This window comes from Monomorium pharaonis, chromosome 2, assembly GCF_013373865.1.
Source record: "Monomorium pharaonis isolate MP-MQ-018 chromosome 2, ASM1337386v2, whole genome shotgun sequence".
Classification (NCBI taxonomy): domain Eukaryota; kingdom Metazoa; phylum Arthropoda; class Insecta; order Hymenoptera; family Formicidae; genus Monomorium; species Monomorium pharaonis.
The window spans coordinates 30,355,324-30,371,081 of record NC_050468.1 but is presented as its reverse complement, the minus strand read 5'-3'; the positions used below and the strand labels follow the sequence as shown (position 1 = coordinate 30,371,081).

Below are 15,758 nucleotides of genomic sequence, written 5' to 3'. Positions count from 1 at the left end.
ATTCTTTCAGAATTCGATTTTTAATTAATTTTTTTTTTAACGTTTTTGCTTTACATCATCTTCGTATATTATCACACAAATCGTAGAAGCAATCGTTAAAAAATATTCATCTTACATATTTAAATGCAAACAAATATTCACGAGCAAACAAAGTACTTCCAGGCCTTAATTGTTAAGAATGATTTTTTTTACATAATTTTTAGATATTATCTTCGCACTTGTATATTTTGAAAACGCAGTTATTAGAAAATTTTTATTTTGGACATCTAATTACAAGGATGCTTTGGAATAAACAGGATGATTCAAATCCTGATTATTAATAAATAAATTTCTTTTAACGTTATTGATCTTAAGAATTGTTTCTACATTCATATATTTTGGCACAAAACGCAGAAGTGATCGTTAAAAATTTTTTATTCTACTTATACAAGTACTCATGCGTACTTATATAAGTAAGAAAAATTTTACTCATTTAAACTTTAATACCTTCTCTCTCTCTCTTTCCTCTTTCTCTTTCTCTTTCTCAATTAATCTTTCAATAAATAATCTAAATTCTAAATATTATAACACATTAAAGATTAAACTCTACTTTAATGTATAAAAAGAGAAAAAATATTTAAAAAAGAAATATAAAAAATTACTTCTATTATGTATATGCAACTTAATTTTAACTCTCAGTGATTAAACTATTGAAATTTACTGTTGTTAATAAAAAATAGATGTGCGGCATCCAAGCAATTTTCAATCGCTTATATCTCGCAGCCAAATCAACCGATTAAAATATTTTTTTTAATTAATGTTCTTTTATGTAAGTAAATAATTATTTATAGCAATATTTACTTTTTATTAGATTTTAACAGCACACATTTTTTGTAACGTTATTAAACTGCGTGCACTGAGAGAAAAGTGTCTAGTATTTGCAACTATAATTGCATAGTAAAATAATTATAGTCGAAAATATCATTTTTATAGTTATTATTGCTATAATGTTAGTGTAAATAACCATATACGTATAGTTGTGCCAAACAGGGTAAACATTTTACTATAAACTAAAAAGTTTACTATAAATTATAGTAATCTCTACCATATATGTTCTACCATACATAAATCACAATTATGGCACGTTTAAACACACATATGGTTGTATGAACTAATGCTATAGCTGTTGTAACAATAATATAGTGTTAAGTTAACTATAATTTATATTGTTAATTTAACTATAAAAATATTGTTACGGCCAAAAATAACTATAAATTATGGTTAATGCAACTATTTTTTTCTCTCGGGTGTATGGTACTCAAACAAAACATTTTATTCTTCTTAGCTCGGCAGTTACGACGAACTGAATTAACTCGGGCGGCAGAGTGGTAAAGAGGATTCTAAAGTCTCCTCTCCTCCCCCACACTGATCTAAGCTTCTACTTTCCTTATTTAGAGATACAGCTTGTTGAAAAAAACGTCTGGGTATGCCACAGTCTAATAATTGAGGATTAATACTTAATTAATCTTCTAAATTATTTTTATTAATTATTTAACAAAATGTCACAACTGTCTAACTATTCCATTTAAAAGTATTAATTTTTTGATGTTAGTTGTCGGACAGCTGACATTTATTTTAGCAGCACGGAGTCGAGCAAGAGAACCAATCAGCATCACAGAAATGAGGCTTTTTTTTAAAAAGAGCATCTAATCCGTACGTGTTTTTTTCCTGTGAAATGTGATTGATGTGCATGATATTCGGATTAAGTTCATTCTACTAAATGCGTCATTAAAAAAAATATTCCATGCGAAGCTGTCACGTAATCCGGGACGCGTTCAAACAGAAAATAATTATACGGCATATCAGATATCGGCAGGTCGACTTAATGCCATTACGAGTTAATAGACCGCGATGCCGATAAATTCACCGGTAAACGCCCGTCGAAACTTCTCGCACAAGACGGAGACTGGCGAGAAGAAAAAGTTCGGTCAACGGAACTCGATGCGAAATGGTGTTTGGCTGCATCGACGCGCTTCCGTTAGGCGGCTGTGATTTTTCGTCGAAGTTCCTGTCTTATTGTTTGTCTCCTTTTTATTTCTTCGTAGGTTTTTTTTTGTCCGGCTTTGTATAGTGCTTTCGACGTGAGTCGCATCTAGAGACGGTCAAGTAAGATCGGAAGAGGAAAGAGTGAAAAGAAAATGGCAGAGAACGTTAGACAGGAAGTTAAAAAAAACCGTAGGTTAAGAAAACCCGGATGATCCGCATTTACGCGAAGTAGATCGAGTTGTTTCAGAATATTATATCCGCGGCGTGGCGTGAAGTAAACACAATGGAAAAGTCGGAATAATTACAGTAATGACCAACGACACTTTACCTTATCTTACTAAATCCATCGTTCGTCGTCGATGTGGCGAATACATTGAAGCTCGCCAAGCTTAATTATTTCGGGTGTACTTCCGAAAAGCCCATACCTCCGATTTTTTTTATACTCTGGATTCTTACGTATTTCGACGTGCTGATTACGAATATAATAGTGAAAATTGGCGCAAATTTGATTTTCATGGCGGAAACCATGAAAAAACCATAAAAATGGTTTTTTCCATTTATCTCCGTAAATAATGAAAATTTTGAAAAATACTTCAGATAAAAGTTATAGATCTCATCGAAATACACATTTTATGTTCTATTGATTTTCGCTGTAAAAACAATAGTTTTTGAGAAAAACGACGTTAAATGTTCAAAACTTTATATAACTCATGTAACACAATTTGAGTTTTATTAGTTAATTTTATTAGTTAATACTGGAAGGAAGTGAGCTTTGCTCATGTGTTTTCTGTACCATTGGAATTTTCCATGCGAAGCATGATCCACCTATTTTTAGGTGTGGTATAAGTTTTTGACCATCACTAGCACCAAAATGGTCTTGATAGTGGGGAGGGGACGGGGTCCGCATACAGTAATGGTTTGTGACTTTCCACGCGGAGCTCCCTACTCCGGCTAACCCCCACTTTCAGCCATCTGAGGCCCCTACCCGGAGCGGGGGCGTAGCCCCCGCGGAGGGGGGGGCCGACTACTTCCACCTAGTAAATTCTGCCACCTGCGAGTGAGAGTATAAAAATAAACTGGGAGTAGTCGACCTCTTTCTCTTTTCCACGCATAGCGAGGTCCACTCACACTCTCCCCCTGCCTCGGGGCGCTGCTAGTTTTTCTCAAAAACTATTATTTTTACGGCAAAAATCAATAGAACATAAAATGTGTATTTCGATGAGATCTATAACTTTTATCTAAAGTATTGTTCAAAATTCTCATTATTTAGGGAAATAAATAGAAAAAACCATGATTTTTATGGTTTTTTCAAGGTTTTCGCCATGAAAATCAAATTTGCGCCAATTTTCACTATCATATTCGTAATCAGTACGTCGAAATACGTAAGAATCTAGAGTATAAAAAAAATCGGTGGTATGGGCTTTTTGGAAGTTTATCCATTATTTCCACTGGAAAATTTTATTGTGTACATATTTTCCACTTCAGAGAATTTAAGACGCGTAAGCTTATGTCGTAAGCGACTGGCGCCACAAATTACACAGCCAAATATTTATCTCGAGTTAGACGCGAGGAAAATTAAGTCTTCACAGGGAAAAGAATATTTTTCTTTTAAGAATTTCTTTATTTTTGAAATGTTAAATATTGAAATAAGTTTACGACGCACATAACTTGAGGAATTTCATACGCGTCTTAAATTCTCTGAAGTGGAAAATATGTACACAATAAAATTTTCCAGCGGAAATAATTAAGTTTGGCGAGCTTCAATGTATTCGCCACATCGACGACGAACGATTTAGTAAGGTAAGGTAAAGTGTCGTTGGTCATTACTGTTATACTAAGAAAAATGTATTCTCATAATTTTTTAAGAAGAAAAAATATCGTGGAAATTAACAATATCAATTTTGATAATAACACATTATTACCAAAACAATCATATTGCGCTTTTTGAATCTTCTTTAAAAAAATTGATAATCTTAAATTTCAGTAATGTATTATATTTTTATTTCAGTATTGTAATAATAATCTAAAGAGGCCCAACCTCAAGAATATAATTATTTTTGTTTATAATATATAAAACATAATAATTTCGTTTACATATAATTTTATTCTCTTTACAAAAAACGAAACCTTAGATTTTGCAATCAGCAAAATATTATATTTTTACTTTGATATTATTGCATTTACAGAGAGATAATTTGTTAATAATAATAGTGTTAAATTAATATTGTGATTTTCGATATATTTTTTCTTTTTAACATAAGAATATACATTTTTCTTGATAAAACTGTGTACAAAATTCTTTATATAATCAAATTGTGCTTGTCTAAAGTCTATATAATTTTATTTAGTATTAAATATTTTAAAAATATAAATATTTTCAAAAGTGTTTCTTTTCTCTGTATTCTTAGCAAAAGCGTAATTTTTAGGAAGAAGCAGAACTGGCGAGAGCATCGGCTAGGATGATTCAAATTTTCCTTGCGTCTGACACGAGACGAATATTTCGCTGTGTAATTTGCGCTCGCCGGTTGCTTATTACGTGATAAAATGTAAATGACGGTTTAAATTGGGCAGCGGTTCCAAGTGGAAATGTAACCAAGGGGGGAGGAAGTACTCAAGTCCGGTTCCGTCGGCGTCCTCAGTTTACGAGGCAATTTTCGAGATTCAGAACACACAGCGAAATCCGTGAGCGTCGCAGCCATAAAGGCGATGCAGTTGTCGCGGTTTCGCCGACTGCAATTCTGAGGTCGAAGAGAGCAGGGCCCTGCCATGCTACATTGGATCGTCACAGCAATTGGACTAATTGCCAAGCGTAATTATCCGGAATTAATCGAGATAAACCGCTTAATTATCACATCTCGTACAAAGCTCGTTTGTTTCTCAGTAGATATATCTATTAGCCAATTTTGGATTTGGACAAGCAAAATGTCGCCAAATGCGCGCTAATTATCAGCGCGGCTGCGAGGCGTCGAAAACTGACAAGATAAAATGTTTTTGCTCCGAACGCCGTACAAAGTTGCAGTCTGAGATATTTGAATGCAAATCCAGTGTAATCAACGTGTCCAATACAAATTATGTTCAGGATTTCTTAGGCGATGCAATGAAAAAATGTTTCAACATTAAGTTCTTGGATATCACGTCGAATGTATGAGTGTGCGTGTAATTTTTTAAATTAAAGTAAATTTTTTAAATAAAACACACAGGTTATGAACATTTTTAAGTAAACACGTATATAGATTATACTTTTAAACAATTATCTTTGATTTTTGTTACTTAAAGATAAAGTAAAAAGAAAGATTACGAGAGAATTTCACAAAAATCTAGGCGTGAGTGCTTTGTTTTAGCGAACATCTGGAAAAAGATGAAACAAATGCAAATACAACAGCAATCAGCGCAAATAAAAATGCATATCGACTCCAAAAACAGTTTAATCAACAACGAAATATACGACGAGTGCAATATAGCTTAATTAAATCGCCGCGAGATACGTGACTCTGTTTTGACTATTTTGCCATTTGCTGAGGGATTCTTAACGTGAGATTATTTCGCCTGGCCGGTGTTCCAACGTGATCATTGTTCGTGACGCGACACGAAAGAAGCGACCGTGTTCCGGCGAGCCAATTAAGATTTACGAATTTCCATGCAATGACGAGCGTCCACGACGATACCGCTCGGACCGACGCGACGTTTCGCCATGAATTTATCGTTTTATCGTTTGTGGTATCAGTCGCGGCGATACCGTGCAAAATGGCGCGTCCGAGGTGGATTTATTCGCAACCCGGAAATAGCTACGAGTTTGTATTTTGATGAACGTATTTTACGACAATAATTTATCGCGGTTCGTTTCTTCACTTTCCGGGCTATCCAGAAGCTATCTGTCGATATGACGACATAAACGATACAGTTTATCGAATTTAACGTCTGTCATTATAAATTTATTACTATTCCGTTAACAGGGGCTTTCGTCTTTTCTTACAGAGTAACCGCAGCCAACCAGCCATTGGTCTGAAACAGACACCGAAGGCGCGGGTAAGTGTTTATATACTTTTTTATGGGTAATTTATCATTATTTCTTGCTTGAATTTGTATAAATTGCAATCTATATGTATCCTTACTGCTCAAACTGACATTTATTTTATTTTTATACATTTACGAAAGAAAAAAAGTGAAATTTGAGAAAGCTGCCACGGATCATAGAATTTTCTTTATACGGCAAACTTTTCGTGAAATCTGAATATGCGAATCACGGTTGACTAGAACTAGAGTACACTGGTCACACACATACATACGAATAAATACTTTTGATCGTGAAATGATATATGTTCAGTTCGGCGGTAGGTCGCAGTTACGTGAAAGCCTAAGCTTAAGTTTAAATTTTATTTTTACCTACTTTTTGCATGACTAACAAAAAAAAACAAAGAACAGATACTTACTTGTCCACAGTTGATGATATACAGATTTTAATTTCAAGAGAGAAATTAAAATAGCAGTCTTGGCACTATACACTCGAACTTACATTTATGTAGATTATATATTAGTTTATTAATTCTATTTAATTATTTTTCTATTTTATTGAAATTATTGTTAAAAACAGTAATATTAATTGAAAATAATAATAAATCTTTTTTTTACAATAGTAATATTGACTGCACTGTAAAGATAAATTTACTGACATCAACAAAAGCTGTCTATTGAGGCAGTTTTTTTTTAAATAAAACAAATCAAATATTTGGTTTTATAAAACAAGAAATTTATTTGCTTTTGCGAAATATATGTAAATAACAAAAAATATTTGTACTAACTGAATATTTTTGTTTGGTACATTTTAATTATTTGTGGTTACAATACAAAACATTTTCCCTATTATGAATGAGAAAATCTATTTTTATCATTCTCTTTCTCTCTTCTCTTCTCTCTCTCTCTCTCTCGCTCTCTCTCTCGCCCTCTTCTCTTTCTCTTTCTCCCTTCTTCTTTCCCTCCTTTCTTTTTTTTCTTTTGCTATAGGTCTTTTTGTCCACTACTTTTTCTCTTATGTACTTTTTCACCCTCTCAACTCATCCTTTTCCGTCAGTCAAATGAAAGTCGAAGGACTCGGAAAAAGGGAACGTTGGGAATGCGAACGGTAATGTCGACGGAACGACGTGAAATCGCGCGGTGCAATTTCGTGAGATTGCTCGCTGAGGCAACTTGCCGGGAGGACTATCTTCGTAGAAAAGAGCTTCTTGGATGCGGGTGAGGATGCTCATAATTTTTTTTTTCGCGCGATTCCGAGGTGCGTTTTATTCAAAAGGAAAATATGTAATCGTAGAATTTTATGACAGATTAGTTGTAAATGTCGTCCATATTGAATGGCCGTAAAAATCTTAACGGTTGCTTTCTCATACAAATTTAAGATGAAACTTTATGTAACCATATATTTAAAACAACTGTATTAGTTTCAAAGTTATACGGGATATCAAGGTTAAAGATAAAATTTCATTATTTCCGAAAATTTTGAAAATTACACTCGAACTATTTGTGCTCTTTAAACATACACAAAGTTTCAATAAAATAACTCGAGTAATTTTCAAAATTTTTAGGAAAAAAAACGAAATTTTTCCTTTAACTTTAAAATCTTCCATTTTTGATGGAAAAACTAAGCTGTTTCAATCAAATAGTTTTCGTCTTGAATTACTGTAAAGAATTATTTTTTAATATCATTTAGAGTATCATTATTTTTTCGAATTTTAAGCACGTGAGGTATCTTCAATTTTATCATATGACATCAGAGATTTTATTTCGCGACATCGGTGATGATTAATTGCATTACGAGTTTAAATTGATACACACTGTATTGTCGTCGCTTAGAAACTATTGTGGGTCAAAGGCCAATACTCGTAGCCTAATTTATTTAACTGATGGGATAAGATTGCCTCGCAGGTTGTATCAGCAATTGCGTATGCATCCTTTATATACATGTAATACTGGTAGCGTTAAATTGGCCAGTAATTAATACTTATTTTAAGCCGGTAATTAATACTAATTAAAAGCATTACTGTTAGTACTTATAATACTTAAAATAATTACTGGTTAGTTTAATACTGCCCAGAATAACATATTTATAAAGAATATACACAGAGGTGGTAAAGTGTATGAAATATTAATGGATTTATACGTATTTATATACATAATTTATCTTATCAATCTCCAAGAAGATTTTCTACATAAAATTAGCAAAATAATATATTTTAAAATTTATATAATAATATTTTTTATAACAATCTTTGTAATTTATTTAATACTATTTTTTTATTTTGGCTGCACAGCTATTCAGTATTACTTAAAATTTGTTGAAAAATTTAATTTTTTATATATCAATTCCTATTGATATTTAGCATTTTTTTTTTTTAATTTAAATTTGTAATCTTGTTGTGTATCATAAAGTTATCTAAAAGATATCTATATACAAATCCTTCTCTTATCTGAAATAACATTTATTATTATTTGTTGCCTAACATTAATTAATTAATATTAAAGTTTTATATTAACAAAAATTACAGTATAGTTTTAGTAGTTTGAAAATACTATTTAAAAAATTGATTTGCACTAAATACTAAATGACAAATGATATGTGGTCTACCTTGTTTTTCAACAATTTGTTGAACAAAACTCACGGAACTCGCAGAATGTCGCGTCGTTATGTTATAGTCTCAAAGGACATAAAGTACCAAACATAGTACACGGATAGGGCAACCCGAGAGATAAACCGTGGAAATTAAGAACAGCGGCAGTTAAACGCGTACTCGCTCGCTAACTGTAGTTTCGTTAACACGGTCTCCTATTTTTTTGTATGATGCCGCGTCACAGCCTGTCGCAGTATTTTTTCCCAGATGACAACGACTGACGTCCTCGAGCAGTCCAGCGTGTTTCATGATCCCGTAAATTCATCTCGTTCTGTTCTCTGACATTTGCCGAGACGCGCTCGACTCAGCTCGTTATGTTCAAATTTCGAAAGCGATTCAGCTTGTTAGTTCGAGGCTTTCCGATCTATGATCGCTCGTCTTATTTCATTACGATGAAAGAAATTAATTATCATTAATTTTTAGATACATATATTTTAAAATATATCTTTATCTTTTTAGAACCATCTACACATATAAAAGATATCTAGGCATCTCATATTCTTATTAAAAATTCTTTGAATAATAAAAACATTAATTATAAATAAAATTTTTTGTATAAATTTTTATAAACCCTTATTATTTAGTTTTAAATGTTTGTAATAAATTTAATTCGAAATATTGTTACATTTTTACTTGTATATAATTGAGAAGTGTCAGTTTCTCTATATTTTTATTGTAGGAAAATTTACTGTTGATTCAGACATCCATGTATGAGGAAAGATACGCGAAGCTTATGGCACCGCACATGTGTTTAATCTAAAAATATATCTAAAGATCTCTACAAGAACGCTACCAGACTTTTGCATTTTCTTGTGTCTCTTTTCCTTACTCTGTATTTTTCTTTCCCCCTGACGATGAAGCTACCATGTTCTACTTTCTCGTTATTAGATTTCCTTTCCGCTTCCATGTAACACAGCAAGATGCAATGATTTGTCGCATACATCAGGGCTCACAATGATTTAGTGTTTGCTATGTTTTCTCCCATTGGATTCCGCATCTGTTGCAGGTTAAATAGCGTAGCACGCGTCGTATGTTTCTTGCCAATGTAATGAATTAGTCGGTTTGCTAATTACAATTACAAATAGCGAGGCGATCTTCTCGCGACCCCGCACCGAGCGTTGCTATAACGTTAGTTTTACCCCTTCGATAATTCACCCCTACCCTCGAAGTTTCTTGCCGCTCTCTTCCCCTGCACTATGCGCGCTTCTTATATTCCGTTATACTCCATCTACTTCATAACATGCGGGTAGTCAAGTACGCGGGATATAATTTTGGAGTGTGAGCAAGAGTGTGAGAGTCGATTGAGTTTCCTATATTACGCTCGAGCTTGTTATACTTGGCGATCGTTCGCACGCAAAGTCACGACTACCTAGATGGAAACTTCGAAACTGCGAATTTAATCTGGCTGTGCGGCCGTCGGAGTTAAGGCGATCGAAGAGTTTCTCGAATGTTTACGCGGGGAGACGCTTCCCCGCAAGTCATACGTATTCTCGACACGCGGAACCCGCGGTATCCACGGAGGATACAACGAGGTTGGCGGAAACCGCGAATTGTATTTCGCGTTCGGTTCGTAACTCGACGGATACATGCGCAAATCAGAGTTATTTCCTCGCTCGTCTTCCCGTGGCAAAGTCGTTGACGGTAACCGCTGTGTTTGCCTCATGAAATGTCAAATAAACGAGTTCCGTTACGGATCTTCTCAAGCTTGTGTTCTGTATAATAGTCATTCAATTACACGTTAAAACAACGATGTAACTTACTATGGAAATTGATATATATTAATAATTAACTTGTGCATATACATATCGATGCAATATTATATTTTTATAATTAAATGTACTGTCTGTTGAATCATCAGAGCTTGCGTAATAAAATACTTAACCTTTTTAATTTGCTTCCTTCACAAATTATTCATGGGAAACATTTATTATCTGCAATTAGCGGTTGTTTTTCGTATTGAAAGTAACTCCTCGGAATAACTTCATCATTTGCGGAAAATATTGTTTTGCTTCAGCAACGAGATGCATGCCATTTTATATCGTTGAAGAGAGCACGACCTAGCGTTGCGCTATGTGTTCGTTTTTGCGGCTCTTTCAGCGCATCGTAACAGCTATGAAACATTCAAGAAGCTTAGCTTCTTACTTCACTTTACCGATAGAGTTACTGGAACGAACATACGGGAATACATTCTTTAGCGGGATTTGTATCTTTCTGGTGCAGCCCCTATAGCATTCACCTTCGTAAATCTGTTTGCGCCACAAACAATACGTGTCACAATTTTCCCGACACGTCGATTTGCACGACTTGTTCTCTTTTTACAAAAATTTCTTTTAATACAACATATAGAATATATCAAAATCAAAATCGTCTATCGATTGTACCTTTACATTTCCACGCACTTCAAAACGAAAAACAATTTCTTTGCATGGATTTTCAAATAATGTGTGCTGTAACACATGTTTCGAGCTATACAAAATTAATAACATAAGATTTTGCTAAAGTAATCTCCTAAGGATTTTGAGATGTCAATAGACCCAACATAATCTTTTTTCGAAGTTTTTATGTCGAAATAGTTATTATTTTATATATAAGTTGACTGTAGTTTTACTATTTTAGTTTATATCACACGTATTATTAATTTTTAACATTCTATATATTGAAGAGATTGTACATACATACATATGTTTGCATATATTCTGTAATCTTTAATTGGACTAAATATATAATTTTATAACGAAACACTAGACGTTTTCAAACAAAACCAATTTTTTCAATTTATTTTGATGAAAGGCCACATCCATGTTTCTATTTGACCCATTATACAATGTTATTACATTTTTATAAATAACATTCTAAGTACTCGATATTTTTTAATATCGAGTCTAAAATTCGATTGAAAATATTGATGAATAAAAATTTAATGTTAACGTTAATGGAGAGTTTTCAATTTAATATATTGTTTATTAACAAACTTATTGTACAAAATGTAAATAAAAAATTATAATACCTTCTTCTCTAGCTAAATGTTCAGGTGCTCATTGCACTTCATTTTATTTTATATCTGCACATTTAAACTTCTTGTTATGAGGAAAACATACGTCGTTTTCCGTTAAAACTTGTCTGATCTTCCTATTCTAGATGACAAGAACTTTAAGAAACAAATGTACGATCTCTTTTTCCTTCCGCGACGCATTTATTTTGTAACACGCTCGTTCCTTTCGTTGTATTTTGCGGAGTAGCCGCAACTGTCGACTGGCGGAAAGGCCGATAAATCTCAACCTGCAACGGCAGAGACCGTTGTAATAAACCACCAGAGCGACGAAAGCCGTCGGCACTAGCTCCGTTTTCCTTTGCGGGTATTAAGGATGCAAAAACGTTATATTTCAAAATTCACGAAACGTTGGCCAAGTTAAAGTACAACACCAGTCGTGTCCCTCGAAACCGCAAAATCTCGGATGACGTACAGAAAACTTCGGAAATACGTTATACAAACTCTGAAACTTTTTTCTTGACCATAGCTGGCAAGATTCTGCGCTCTGAAGAGAGAGAGAGAGAGAGAGAGAGAGAGAGAGAGAGAGAGAGAGAGAGAGAGAGAGAGAAAGAGAGAGAGAGAGAGAGAGAGAAAGGTACTTTCCGATTACAAGAATTAAAAAACTTTTCCATTACTTTAAAACTCTGCTATCAGTAAAGATCGCGAACTTCATTATTAATCTTGTATTTTAGATACAAATTCGTGAAAATCCGTTTGTATTGCGAAATTTATTCCTGCACAATAAACTCACACGCGAGAAGTATAGACAAAGCTTTCAAGACGATCCATACATTCGTTATTACCGAATGACATTTTCATCAGGTATAGAGTTCGATGCCTTTGTTTATTCTGTACTTGTTCTACATTCTCGCTGTGCATACTTCTGAACGTATTCCAGAAAAATGTATTGAACTTTATCGATTCGCCACGAGAAACTTTATTGTAATTGAGAAAATATCTTTCCATCGATTTAATAGCTTAATCAAGTGAAAAATATTCTTGGGATTGAAATAAGCTTGAATAATGACCGATTAATTTAGAGATAAAATTTTGCGATTAATAATATAAATTATTTTCTATTTTCTGTACGACAAATTTCCTGCAATTTCGTATTTTAGTAAATTAGATCTTCTCTCTCGTTTTAGTCAAGAAAATTGATAATAAATATTGACAATAAATCCGTTGAAAGTTGACATTTCGTGTCGTAGTATTATTTTCGACCAAGTTATTTATTCAACCGTAATATTACAAGCGTATAAACAAATTGATTACGGTTAGAGTTTGAAATCGAAGGCATTCATCGAATAGTTTGAAGTTGTTATTTCCTTCCGTGTTTTGTACAAACGCTATTCGCGTTTAAAATAAAAGACAATATTTTATCGAAGGAATAACAAAAATAAAAATGCGGAAAAATATTTATCGATCATAGCGATCAAGGTAAAAGCAAGATGAAAAGTGTTTTCACAGTGTAATCGTACCGCATCATCGTTGACTTGCGATTTGCAATATGTTATTTCGAAACTTTTAAAAACGTGAAACAATGAAGACAAGACAGGAAATTGATTAGTCGCTTATGAATATACAACAGCTATATACATTAACACATAGATATATAATTTAAGTTTGTGCTCATCATGATTTGCGTTATCAACATTTTTCACTTTAAAAAATTTTAATAAATTATTTGTAGACGCGTATCTTGTTTATATATACATTTATACAGGTGTCCCCAATTTAAATGGCAAAACTTCGGGAGTGTGTAGGAGACCGAAAAACTAAGACAAAAAAGTCCTTTAGAGATTTGCTTGTTTTTGCTTCATTTTGAAGAAAAAAGAAACAAAACAAATTTTTATATTTTTATGCTTGTAATCGTACGGGAATCGGAGGAAACAAACAAAAAAAAATGTAAAGGATAATGTTAACATTAAGTGTTTACGTTCTTGTTTTCTCTTATGAGTTCTTAGAGTCTTTAATCAGTTACTCAGATATTTTGAAGTGAATAACATCTGCCACAATACCGCATACATATTCTAATGTTGAATATGCTGCCAGTTTTTGTATACGGTTTCTGCAAGAGGATAGCAATGTGAACAACATTTACATTAAATAAATGATAAAACATAAATAAAATGTAAATAAACAGGTAAATATACGAAAACTTGTTTTGTTTCTTTTTTTGCGATTTTCTTCAAAATGAAGCGAAAACGAGCAAATCTCTAAAGGACTTTTTGTCTATTAGTTTTTCGGTCTTCTACACACTCCCGAAGTTTTGCCATTTAAATTGGGGACATCCTGTATAACTCCCTAAAGACACTCAGGTAACGCAAGGATTTAAAATTTTATCTTTCTCCATACACACATTTACATATATACATATAAAAAGCAGTAAATTATCTCTGTAGAACAATAATAAATGTTTTATTGAAAATTTATCGGATATATTGTCCCGCAACTTGATACTTCAAATTGCACTTAAACTTAACAAATTTATTTATTTGTATATCCGCTTATGCCTGTACATATATTAAGCGGAAAATTTTTGTCCAATCCAATATCGGGAATTTATTTTAATGGCCGACAAATATTTTCTGTCGACTCGATATTATAGGATTTCCATAAGCACTGGGAATAATCATGAGTTGCTCGATCATGGAAACTCAACTAAACTCTCCAATTTAGTTTTATTATATTGTACAGATAAGCGTTTTTTTACAGATTTAACTTAGCTTTTAAACTTAAATATATTACCTATTTGTTTTTTATCTCCGCAATATATTTAATGATATTAATAGATTGAGAATGTTTTATGATAAAAAATATATCAGATAAGAAAAAATACACTATTTCTATATCTTTAATAATTTTTTAATTAATTTTATTAAATATTGTATGTTGTACAAATAAAAAATCAATATTAAATATTTATTAAAATATATTAATTTTTAAAATTTATTAAAATATTTATTAAAAATGTAAATAAAGAAAAATAATGTATATAATGCATTAATTATACATAATATAATATAATGTATCCAATTATGCACATTATACATATAATTATATATATTATATATATTATTCATATAAATATATGTAATTGATATTATTATCGTCGGTAATGGAAAGAGAAAGAGAGAGAGAGAAAGAGAGAGAGAGAGAGAGAGAGAGAGAGAGAGAGAGAGAGAGAGAGATCTTTAGTCTATTATTAAAATTATAATTAAAATGTTAATCGATTTTGTCTGAATATTTTTCCTTTTTTAAATTTATACAAGAAATATTAGTTTGCTTTAAAGAATATTATAATACTAATAAGAAATCTTTTTGAAAACTTTTGTACTTGTAGAAGATAAAAGGGAAATTGATTTATAATAAGTCCTTTTACATCGTAAAATTTAGCTCTTATTCCAGTTCGGTGATCACCTTTTTTCGAAGGATTAAATATTTTCTTCTCTCGAAGGAATTCCTAGCCGTCTTTTGTACGCCACCCTTGTTTCTCGTCCTCAAGACGTTTCTTGATCCTCGAATTCCCGGTTTTTGTTTTGCCACGAGTTCCTAGTTTAGACCCGCATTTTCGTTTCCGCTGTTCTATTTCTCACCTCTTATTCTTCGTTTGTTCGATATCGTCTTCTTCTTCTTCTGGTTTCTACTCTTTCATTGCTTTTTCATGAAGAAAGAATTCAAATAATATCGATTGGGGATTCATTTCCTGTTACATAGTCTTTCAAGATAGTCGAAGTAACGTACCTTAAAATAATAGTTATGTTTAAATTTTCATTTAAACAATCTTTCTTATCCTCTTTTATCTAAACATAATAATTGTAATTTTATAAAATAGAGCATATATAGATTTATGTTTTACTGTATAATTTTTTAATTTCAAGAATTGTTCTTATTACTTTTTTTTTAATTATATACTTTGTACGTAATTTAAAATTGTCATAAATGTAACGTAACCTAAAATAATATCACTTGGATAGAAAATGGTAAACCGCAGTGATATGTTGTATGAATATAGAACAGGTTTAAGTCAATTAAAGCATGGC

The 15,758-nt window shown here is 32.3% G+C and overlaps 1 protein-coding gene across 3 annotated transcripts in view; it reads left to right on the top strand.

Moving 5' to 3' along the window:
• Positions 1–15,758, top strand: part of LOC105832483 — a 330,229-nt gene that overhangs the window by 52,162 nt on the left and 262,309 nt on the right. For all 3 annotated transcript variants that reach the window (XM_028194181.2, XM_028194180.2, XM_028194179.2), the window contains exon 3: positions 6,001–6,051. In XM_028194181.2, the coding sequence (XP_028049982.1) occupies positions 6,001–6,051 (51 nt within the window). The remainder of the gene's footprint in view (positions 1–6,000; positions 6,052–15,758) is intronic.